The sequence below is a fragment of the Ursus americanus genome, chromosome 6, assembly GCF_024610735.1.
Source record: "Ursus americanus isolate L20-20 chromosome 6, mUrsAme1.1.p, whole genome shotgun sequence".
Classification (NCBI taxonomy): Eukaryota; Metazoa; Chordata; class Mammalia; order Carnivora; family Ursidae; genus Ursus; species Ursus americanus.
The window spans coordinates 66,220,221-66,231,827 of NC_142132.1; the positions used below are offsets into that span (position 1 = coordinate 66,220,221).

Genomic DNA, 11,607 nt, shown 5'->3' on the forward strand with positions numbered 1-11,607 from the left:
AAAAGCTAATTTTCTTCCTCCTTGGCAATCCTTTTCTGTATTGAACTTTCAAATGGCAAGCAGTGGTTAATTATCTGCAGAGTATTTTATTAGCTAAATAGTGAGAAGCGACTTAGAGTCGGGCATCCCAGGCTCTATGGTTATTGTGGCAGTCGCCCACCTGGGAACCACCAGGCCTCGTCAATGAAGCACTGTAAAAAATCATCACCCCAGTGCCTACTGAAGGGGAAACACACACATGGAGAGATAAGGTTTCCACAGCTCCCTGGAGGAGGCTCAGAACTCCAGCCATCTGACCACGGGCCATGTTTGCAGACCTCCCATAAGACAGGCTACCTCCCTCACTTCGGTTCATGTACAAGGAGAGTTGAGAAGGGAGTGCTTGATCTGAAACAATTCGTAGCTCTAACATCTGACCATACATGGGGCTCTGTCCCTGCTGAATGTGATGGCAGGAAAGAGGAACAGACGGCCTGGAGCACGGGAAACTCGAGCCCAGATGACCCTACGTGACCCCACTAGGCGTTGTCTGGAACAGCTCACTCGCTCTCGAGAGGAGGGCCTTCGTACCTGAAGTCTGCATGAGGTAGACGCGGACGGCGTTGGCAGCTGCGCCGCACAGGAACAGGCCGCTGAGCACCAGGCAGAGGCGGGTCAGGTTACAGCTGTAGTCCACGGTCGGGTTTGTGTAAATGACGTCAATGATCTTTCCCAGGAAAAAGGGAGCCGACATGGTGATGACACTGGACACGGCCAGAAAACCAACTGCGGCTAGAAAAACACAAGCAGCTCTCAGGTCTCGGGGCGCTTCAGCAAGGGGCAGGGGGCCAACGTCACCACGCTTCTTTCCCAGAGCTGCTGTTCAGAGCACACGCTGTTCTCAGGTGCTGGGAGTTTCCTTCCTTTTGCTCCTGGACCCCTGACTAAAGGCAAGAACCCAGGGGGTTCTAGGGACAGAACGAATAGGGTGACTGTAGGGAGGGACTAATCATGCCCAAGTACCCAGACAAAACGACTTTTGCTTTACCCAGTTCTGATCATGTCCTCCTTGCCAGGAATAGCCAAAAACTAACTATGAAAATCTGAAGATCCATTCTGACCTCCCTCCTGGCCTCTTGATCTGGGTGTTCAGCTCAGATGACATTTTTCCTACATTCATGCTATACACTGTCATTCCCTGGCATCTAACTGTGTCTTCGCTTAAAGATCAAACAATGCAGGTAAAACTCTGGATTATGGATACTACTTCCAAAGGCTATTTCAAGTTTTGAAATAGTATACTGTTACTGGCATCCATTACACATGTGATATGTTCCTTCTTAATCTTACTGCTCTGCGGAATAAAGCACCAGAATACCAGCATGACATGAAAACAGGTAATAACACAATTGTTCACACATCTAAAAAACAGGGGGGATAGAGTCTTATCAGAAAGGAAAATATTGAGAAAATCCAATCAAGAACAACACATCCCCCGGCAAGTGAGTGACATTCATAATAAGAGGAATGCGAATTTCCACTACAAAGATATACCAGTTTTCATCTATTGGATTGGCAAGGATCAAAGAGTTCGATAACACACTGTGTTGGTGAAGCTGTAGGAAAAGAGGCATTTGCACTGTTTGTGGGTGTGCAAGGTGGCACAACTGCAATGGAGAGTGATGTGATCATTTTGGTTAAAATGTGAATGTACGTTCCCTTTGATCCAGCAATTCTCTAAGATTTTAACTTATACATATATTCCCATATGTGTACGCAAAACATGTACATGGGAGGATGTTCGTTACAGCATTACTTTTACCAGCAAAAGCTCAAAGTATGCAAACAATCGCCAGTGGGGAACAAGTTAATCAATTAAGAAGCATTCATTTCATGAGTATTACACAGTCATTCAGAAGATTGAGGCAACTCTCCAGGTATCAACACCACCAAGATACATTGTTAGTGAAAACAGCCTAAGACACAAATGTTAACATTTGCTTGTTGGCTCTTAAGTTCATATGCACACAGAACATCTCTGGGAGACTAAAAAGAAACAGGTAACAGTAGTTTCTTCTTAAGACGGGTTGGGGCGCCTGGCAGGCTCAGTCAGTGAAGTGTTTGACTCTTGATTTCGGCTCAGGTCTTGATCTCAAGGTTGTGAGACTGAGACTCCCGTCAGTCTCTGCACTCAGCAGGGAGTCTACTTGTTCCTCTCTCCCTCTGCTTTTCCCCCACTCTCTCTCTCCTTAAAATAAATAAAATCTTAAAAAAAAGGAAAAAGAATGGGGTGTTTGGGAGCAGGGTACATGCCGCGGCATACCTTTTGAGTTTGGTTCCATTAGGAACCCAGCTAGTGCCACCACTACAGATTCAATGGTGAGGCTCCTAGATGAATACAACATGCACTGAGCCCTGGGAGACGGGAGCTCTCGCACCCTGCAAACAGCAGTTGCTTCTCTTTGTGTTTTGCCTAATGCTAACACTGAAATTAAGGGTATTATTTTTATGTAACCTTAATAAAAAGAGTGCAGACTGTATTATTTACAATACTGAGGTATGGAAGCAACCCAAGTGTCCACTCATAGATGACTGGATAATGTGGTACACACACACACACACACACACACACACCACACAGTGAACTATTAGCCATAAAAAAGAATGTGAGCTTGCCATTTGCTATAAGATGGATGGACCTAGAGGATATTACGCTAAGTGAGATAAGTCAGACAAAGAAAGACAAATACCACGTGATTTCACTTATATGTGGAATATAAAAAGCAAAACAAATGAATTAAAAAAATTTTTAGACTCTTAAATACAGAGAACAAACTGGTAGTTGCCAGAGGGAAAGTGGGAGGGAGTACCGAGAAATAGATAAAGGAGAATAAGAGGTACAATCTTCCAGTTATAAAATAAGTAAGTCACAGAGACCAAAGTACAGCTTAGGGAATATAGTCAATAATACAGTAGTAAATGATGTTTGGTGACAGATGGTAACTTATCGTGGTGAGCGCTGAGTAACATAATTGGTGATTCAAAACATTATATACCTGAAACTAATATAACATTGTACATCAATTATACTTCAATTTTAAAAGTTTTTATGTTTAAAAAGAATACAGAGTAAAGTCAGTACCAACAGTTTTAGTTGGCAGAGCTCTAGGAGAAAGGGGAGCCTTTTAAGTAGGGAACATTGCACACAACACTCTCTTCCTTCCTCGAGGCCTTCTGACCTCCTCTTCTTGAGAAGACCTACTCTGACAACCTTATCTAAAATACAGATACCCAACACTGGCTGCTCATTCCGTCTTCATTTTTCTCCTAGCACCCCTCACCTTCCAGCATTCTAAATGTTTCACTTGTTTATTGTCTCTCTCTCCATTAGGACATAAAAGATTTTTTTTTTAATTTATTTTTAAGTAATCTCTACACCCAACGTGGGGCTTGAACTCACAACCCCAAGATCAAGAGTCGTATGTTCTTCTGACTGAGTCAGCCAGGTGTCCCAGGACATAAAAGATTTTTGTCTGCTTTGTTCACTGCTATATCCCCACCCCCACAGACACATAGAAGTTCAATAAACATTTGTTGAATGAACGAACAAATAAACCGAACTTTGACCAAGAAGGCACAAAAGTGTATCAGACCAAAGTTCCTCAGTTGCCTAAATAGGACTGTAAGATCTGGTACCAGGCAATCCAGATGGAAATGACTCTGCACAGAGCCAGAAAGTCCCCGTGTCTGGCTTAAAATCCCATAATCACAATTTAACTGAATAATGTGAACCGGGCCAAGGGCCATTTCATTTTGATGTAAGACCTGGGGTCTTGTTTCAAGATGCCACGTTCCTGATGACAGGGCCCAGAGGGACTGAAAGCCCACAGGCACTCAGAACGTCTGGCTTGGGATTCCGCACGACACAACTGTGGTGAACTGGCATGCTTCAAAAGGAGGTGTCCTGGGGAACAAGGGATTAACCAAGAAGCCTTTCTGCTTCATCTTTCATTAGTAGCTCGTCTCTCCAGTCTGTTCTTTCACTCGGAGAAATGCTTCCAAGAGTATAACGTATGTGAAGTGCTAGAAGGCCCATTTCTCCCTCCCTCCTCCAGTGTTCTAATTTATTCCAAATCAGAATCTGTAGTTTGTGAATGAAATGCCCCATGATTTTGATTCTGAACACTAGTTCTTACACAGTAATGATAATGATTACAAAGAAATAGGAATTTAGTTGAATCCAAACTCATTCCAGGATATCCCCTTTTGCTTTTAATTAAAAAAAAAAGATTATCTGTTTGTTTTATTGCCATTTCTGTCCTCTTCCTACAAACTGAATGTAGACAAAAGTAAAATAAAAGATTTTTTTCAGCTTTTGTTTAGATGGATTCTTGTTAACAGAGGTTTCACTACATACCACTGTCTTAGACATTAATGAATAGTGTAGACTTGTACCTTGTCATTTCAGATTCTTCCCTACACCTGACATGCTGACTATAGTACAATCCTTCTGAAATCCTTCTCCAACTTTTCTTTGTGGTTAAGCCTCTTGCTTGTTCCTATCCTTGTCTGATGGGATCCCAGCAACTGTTATGTATCTCTTGACAGATATCTTCAGGTATCTTTCTGTTATCCTCATTCTACTGAATCATGGCATCCAAAAAGTGAAAGAAATATTCTTCAAAGAAGGGGAAAAGAAAGCCTACAATGCAGAGTGGCTCAAGAAAAAACAGAGGTTTGGGATGGGCAGAAGAATCTGTACAGCACTCCCATCACCTGCTAGACATGGTACCCATCTTTTAACGAGGCATCTGACCATTTGGCAGGTACAGCTAACCCCAGTGTCACTCCAGGACTAAAGATGAAACACAAAAATGAGTCCCCACCACTGTCTGAAGCATTTGATAGGCACTATCTCCTTGAATCCTCCCAAAACCCTCATATCCACATGATTTCAAAGGAAACTCATGCACAGAGAGACGAGGGAGCTTGCCCAATGTCACCCAGTTCGTATAATGCAGAACCGCACTAAGACAAAGCCTTCATCTTACTACATTCCAAGCATTGAAAAGGACATGAGCCTGGGAGTTGGGGCAGGCCAGGAAGCACAAGAGCTGCGGGACAGAGTTGGAACAGGGACCTTGTGGCGCAAAGGAAGAAGTACTGAGAAAGTGGAGAGGTAGTGGGTTCTAGATTGTAACATGGAATAGGGAATTTGCAGAATGGCAGGCTAAGAGGGCTTTAGGTTGGGTAGTGCTACAGTCAACTTAACATTCATTCATTTATTTTCTTAAAGATTTTATTTATTTGTCAGAGAGAGAGAGCGAGCGAGCCTGTGTGCACAAGCAGGGGGAGTGGCAGGCAGAAGGAGAAACAAGCTCCCACTGAGCAAGGAGCCCGATGTTGGGATTCAATCCCAGGCCCTGGGATCATGACCTGAGCTGAAGGCAGACGCTTTACCAACTGAGCCACCCAGGTGTCTCCAGCTTTGCATTTTTTTAAATGTTTTTTTTATTATATTATGTTAGTCACCATACAGTACATCCCCGGTTTCCGATGTAAGGCTCGATGATTCATTAGTTGCGTGTAACACCCAGTGCACCATGCAATACGTGCCCTCCTTACTACTCATCACTGGTCTATCCCATTCCCCCACCCCCCTCCCCTCTGAGGCCCTCAGTTTGTTTCTCAGAGTCCAGTCTCTCATGCTTCATTCCCCCTTCTGATTACCCCCCCTTTCTTTATCCCTTTCTTCCCCTACCGATCTTCCTAGTTCTTATGTTCCATAGATGAGAGAAACCATATGATAGTTGTCTTTCTCTGCTTGACTTATTTCACTTAGCATTATCTCCTCCAGTGCCGTCCATGTTGCAGCAAATGTTGGGTAATCGTTTTCTTTTTTTTTATGGCTGAGTATATATGGACCACATCTTCTTAATCCAGTCATCTGTTGAAGGGCAGCTTTGCATTTTAAATGATCCGCTCTGGCTGCAGAGTGAAAGGGGAGGGCTGGAGGTCAGCATGACTACAGACAGAGACTTGTTAGGACGCGCTATGCCACTGCTCCAGGCAAGAGGAACTAGGGTAAAGGCAGACAATACGAGGAGGGTGACAAGGACTGGAGGTATTTTTAAGAACTAGGCTCTACAGGACCTGAGGATTGGCTGGATTGGGGAGCATGTTGGGAGGATAGGTTCTAAACTGGACCGCTCGCTCTGCCACCTAGCTGTTTGACCTCCAGTGAATCACTCAGTCTCTCTGTGCCTCAGTTTCTTCATCTATAAAATGGCAATAAAAGTTATACCTCCTTCATAGCAATATTACAAGAAGTAACTTAAGTACATACATGTAAGGCATCTGATACAGGGCCCAATATCTAGCAAACAATAATTAGCTATTATCTTCATTACTGTTATCGCCACAAGGAGCCAAGAATGTCTCTAGCTTTGGCAAAGGGGTTCACACAGCAGTCCACTCTACGAGAGAAGTGACAGAGCAGAAAAGGCAACTTTGGATTTTGGACATGGTTGAGTTTTCCAGTGTCTAGGAGACATCTCCATGGAGGCAAGGTGGGTATTATGGGACACAAATGAGGAGAGGATATTGCAGGTTAGAGGGTGAGGTGAAGAAACCTGGCATCTAAGCTGGATAGGGAAGGAAGTGAAGACATCACGGGCTGCTAGACTAGCAGGAAACAGAGTTTAGGAAACTGCAGAACAAAGATCTTCCAGACTGTCAGCACGTGCTGAAGACTGAGGCATCTGGGCCATATTTGCAATAGTGGGAGGCCTGCCTTTGACTCCAGCACTCACTATTCAGAAGACATATGATGGCAGTCACCTATGTACTTTCAAATCTTCTGCTACATTAAAAGAGTAAGGGGAGCGGGTAAGATTAATTTTAACAATGTATCTGATCCAATATACCCAAAATATTAATCAACCTGGAATCAACATAAAAATAGTAACGAACCCTTTTTTTTTAATACCAAGTTCTTTTAAAATATGGTATGCATTGTCTGCTTAAATCAATTCTAACACGTTTCATAGCACAGCCACAGAATGTTAATGTTTTCTCTGAAATATGGTATTTGCCAAGCAAACAAACATCCTCGGCTTCTCGGAGCAATCTCAATTTCAGAGGCTCAGCCTCACTGTGCCAGCAGTACTGTCCTTGGTAGAGCCTCTGTCCTGACTCGGGCTTCAGGAAACAGCCATTCTAAGTACGGCTCACCCTGTCTTTGCTTACTGCATTCACTGGTTTTATCACTCTATTCTTTTTGGTCACTTCATAGAATGTAACTATAAATTCAGCAAAAGCCCCTGGTGGGCATCAGGTTCTAAGAACGGTCCTAATCTCAAACCACACAAGCCCTTATCAGTATTTTAAATGAGAGGCACCCTCCCCAGTTCTCCACAGAGGCCTCAACGGAACAGTGTGGGTGGAGGGGTACCTTGCTTGCACAGTGTAACCAGGAACCCGCCTGGAAAGTGTAGGGAAGGCAAGCTGCCTGTGTGCTCCTCCAGGCTGGCACTGTCATTATAACCTCACAATGCCACAACAACCCACAGCTCACTCCCGCTATCAATTTATGCAGTGTTCCCTGCCCCTAACTCAGTGGGATGGCTGGAGCCCTCCACAGTCTCCCTCTATCTGCAGGCGCAGCTGGGATAAATTCTTATCCCAGCAGTCCACCCACAGGGGCTCCTCAGTGAGCTCCTGTATCTTTTAAGACTCCTCTCGCCAAGGTGATAAGATGAAGAAGTATCAGAGAGAGACCGGAGAGCCACTTTGTAGGCCACGGCTATAGGAACATGGCTGCGAATTGCTATCCAAGTGAGACACGCGGAGGCGGGGCACGGGGCAGGTGAGAGCGCCGCAGTGCCTTTGGGGGGAGAAGGGGAGTAATGCTAAAACTCTTCTCCGCACACATCTGGAAACACTTCGAATGGCAGACCCTGATTTTGAAGTTTCTGATGTAAATTACTTCAGATCAAAGTTTCTGGTCACAGACTTCAGGTGGCATACTCAGCAAATTGCTGAAGACAGATGAAAATACTGTTAATCAAATGTAGAGCTGAATCGCTGAAAAAGGATTTTTGCATTTGTTTTCCTAAAAATTGGCAAATTAACACTGGAATTCCTTTTCTTCAGTTCAGTTTGTTGTTTTTTTTTTTTTTTTTGGTTTCTTGATTAACACACACACACACACACACACACACGCACGCAGCTCTTTATCCGCAGCATTTCAAAGAGATGTGCCAATATCTGAGGCTGCTGTTATGATGATAAGTTACAAATTAATGATGACATCCCACTTCCTTTTAATCCCACAAATGCTAACATCCAGACTGGCTTCAATATATCATATATAATGACTTTTAAGGAAACCATATGTCCTAGTAAGAGTTTTTCATCAGATTTCCTCATAAGATACAATATGTATTTATTATCTGTTTAAAAAAAATTAGTGTATCAACCTCGGACTTATTTTCCCAGATTATATGTTCACAATTATCCAATGAGGTAGAAGATCAAAACGGCTCTTCTTAAAATAAAAGGAGGTAGAGTTCCTGCTTTATGGGAACGGAAAGAAGGTACAGGGATGATGATTTTAAGAGAGGCAGGCTGGGCTATCCATAGTGCTGAGCACATGTGGGCACCAGCAAAGCCTGACGCCTGAAACACCTTCCTGGCACCTAATATTTCAGAAATAAAACAAAACTGGGTTTCCTTGCACTCACTTTGAGTTGCATATGGGAACGGCAGACGTAGTGCTCAGGGTCTCTAAATTTGGACCTCAATCTGGGCCTGGTGGGACCATTATTTATTCCATCATCTCGGGCACTCTGAGCCCCTGCTCCCTGCTGCACACGTGCTAAGAACTAGACAGAATCAGACAGAGCGCCTGTCTCAAGCAGTTCACAGGCCAGTGAGATCGTCTAGTCTCAAAATTTTCTTTTAATAGAGTACAAGATCTTTATTTCCATCAAAATCTACATACGACCAACTGAGCAATGAAATAAATTTTTATACCTCCATGATACCAAGAATTTCTCTAAGCTTCAACAGTCAGTGAGAGGTAAAACATTCCTAACGCTACCTGCCTTCCTCCACAGCACCTACAGCACAAATGACTCTAGGAAAATCCTTTCTAAAGCAATGGATTTGCAGCAAAGCATGTGGGATTCTCACCTGTTTCAAGGGCTGCATTGGACAACCTCATAGGCCCTCTTCCCACACCCTCATCATGGTTGCAGTTTTATCTCTAGTCATATGATTATTTGTTTCCTCCCCACTAAGCTGGAAGCCCTAGCAGGAACAAGACCATGTTTCTTTCTGAGCACCAATGTAACACCATGGCCTACCATACACTGAGCGGGCTCAATAAATATTTATTAAAGAAATGAAGGGGCGCCTGGGTGGCACATTCGTTGAGCGTCTGCCTTCGGCTCAGGGCGTGATCCCGGCGTTCTGGGATCGAGCCCCACATCAGGCTTCTCCGCTGGGAGCCTGCTTCTTCCTCTCCCACTCCCCCTGCTTGTGTTCCCTCTCTCGCTGGCTGTCTCTATCTCTGTCGAATAAATAAATAAAATCTTTAAAAAAAAAAAAAAGAAATGAAGGTTTAGGGGAATCTCAAAAACTTTTAGATCTTAAAAGGCCCTTGCATGTAAACATTTCCCCAATTATGGTTGAGAATGAGGAAGTATATAAAATCCTTCTAAAAACATTCATTTTGATTTCTTTTAAAAATTACTCAATTATGATTTAGTTGGGTTATGATCTACAGTTTCTCATAGTTTCTGGAGTTCACAGATCGCTGATCATGCCAGTGTTTGATTTTCTTGAAGAGCTAGTAACTTCCAGCTTACTACTCAGAGAGGCAAAAAGTACCTGAAACAAACCTGAAAGGCTTCCATTATTTTGCTTCACACAGCAAAAAATTGTTGACTGTTTAATAACTTGCCTAAAGCAAATAATGTTTTTATTTATTTTTTATTTAAATTCAATTTAGTTAACATATAGTGTATTATTAGCTTCGGGGGTAGAATTTAGTGATTCATTGCTTGCATATAACACCCAGTGCTCATTACAAGTGCCCTCCTTAATGCCCATCACCCAGTTACCCCTCCCCCTCCCCCTCCCCTCCAGCAACCCTTGGTTTGTTCCCTATAGTTAAGAGTCTCTTATGGTTTGCCTCCCTTTCTGTCTTTGTCTTATTTTATTTTTCCCTTCCTTCCCCTATGTTCATCTGTTTTGTTTCTTAAATTCCGCATGTGAGTGAGATCATATGGTATTTGTCTTTCTCTAATTTCGCTTAGCATAATAATGTTTTTAAGAAGTAGTATAACTGCATAATACAAAACAGGTATATTTTTGGCTAGAATAAATTTTAAAATGTAAGGGGGGCGGAGATTCAGCTCATTCCGAGAATGCTGGCAATGCCAAAGCAGAACGGACCCAAAGATTCCAATGAGATACTGCTCCACTTGTATAATGTATGTCAAGCTAAGAAAACAAACATAAAAGACAACTCAGAACAGATTCTCTGCCAACCCGAAAGGCTTGACAATGCTACCGAGAGGTGAGCGCTCCGTTCAGCACTTCTTGGTAAAGATCCCCACGTAAAAAGCCAGCCCGTCCCTCCTCACAGTGCTACAACTGGCCCGGGGTCTCTCTGCCGCCCCCACTGTGTACCCGGACTACGCGCTTTATAAGGTGTGCTGACCGGCAGAGGGGGAGAAGACGGAGAAAGCCCTACCTGCCAGCCTCCCGCGCTCCGGATACACCAGCCTCAAGAGCTTCTGGGCCTCCGAGCGCCTGGCCACCGCGGGGCGCAGCCGCGAGTTGTCTCCGGGAGTCGCCGCGGCCGCAGGCAACGCCGGCCCGCGCTGCCAAGCCTCGCCCCCGACCCGGGCTGCGACTGCCGGACTTGCCCGAAGCCCAGCGCGCGAGAGCCGGGGAGCGTCGGGCCCGCCACGCACCCCGCACCTGCTGGCGCCGGGGGGCCGCGCCCACAACCCCAGGAGCCGCGCAAGGCCTGCTCCACCTCCGGGGCCGCGGGGACCCCCGCCGGGGCAGCCGCTAGCGCAGCGGCGCGGGCCTCGCGCGGCTCCCGCATCCCCGAGGAGCCCCGGCCCCGCGCCCCAAGGCCGCGCCGGCCACAGGCCCGTCCACTGCGGCCGGGGCCCTGGGACGCCGGCGCCCAGGGGCCACGTGCTGGCGGCCGGGCTCCGGCACACGAACAGCCGCAGCGGCCAAGTAGGGGGGCCGTGCATGGCGCCGCTTCCGCCCGCCCGGCCGGGTGCGCACCGAGTCCGAGGACCCTCCCGGCCGGGCCGAGCAGAGGGCGTGAACGCGGCGCCGCCCGCCGCCCCGCCCGCTGTCACCCGCCGTCACCCGTCTCATCGGGCCCGCGGCCCCTACGCACGCCTCGGGCCGCGCCCGCCCCATACCGGTCCTAGCCGCGGCCCTCCGCCCTCCAGGGCGGCGACCCGGGCCCTGCACCACCCCCTCTAGGGAGCCCCCTCCCGCCTGGGGCGCCTTCCCCGCAGCGCCCCCCACCGGGCTGCAGAGCGCCCGGCGCTCAGCCGGAGCCGCCAAGGACAGGGCTGAAGAAAGCCCCGG

The 11,607-nt window shown here is 46.2% G+C and overlaps 1 protein-coding gene across 3 annotated transcripts in view; it reads right to left on the minus strand.

The window, feature by feature from the left end:
* The window catches only part of ABCB10 (ATP binding cassette subfamily B member 10), a 34,184-nt gene extending 22,789 nt beyond the window's left edge, over positions 1 to 11,395 (minus strand). For all 3 annotated transcript variants that reach the window (XM_045783313.2, XM_087863107.1, XM_087863106.1), the window contains exons 1-2: positions 10,742 to 11,395; positions 571 to 771 (exon numbers count right to left, since the gene is read on the minus strand). In XM_045783313.2, coding sequence (XP_045639269.2) covers positions 571 to 771; positions 10,742 to 11,258 — 718 coding nt within the window. In that variant the 5' untranslated portion in view covers positions 11,259 to 11,395. The remainder of the gene's footprint in view (positions 1 to 570; positions 772 to 10,741) is intronic.
* Positions 11,396 to 11,607: the final 212 nt, after the last annotated feature.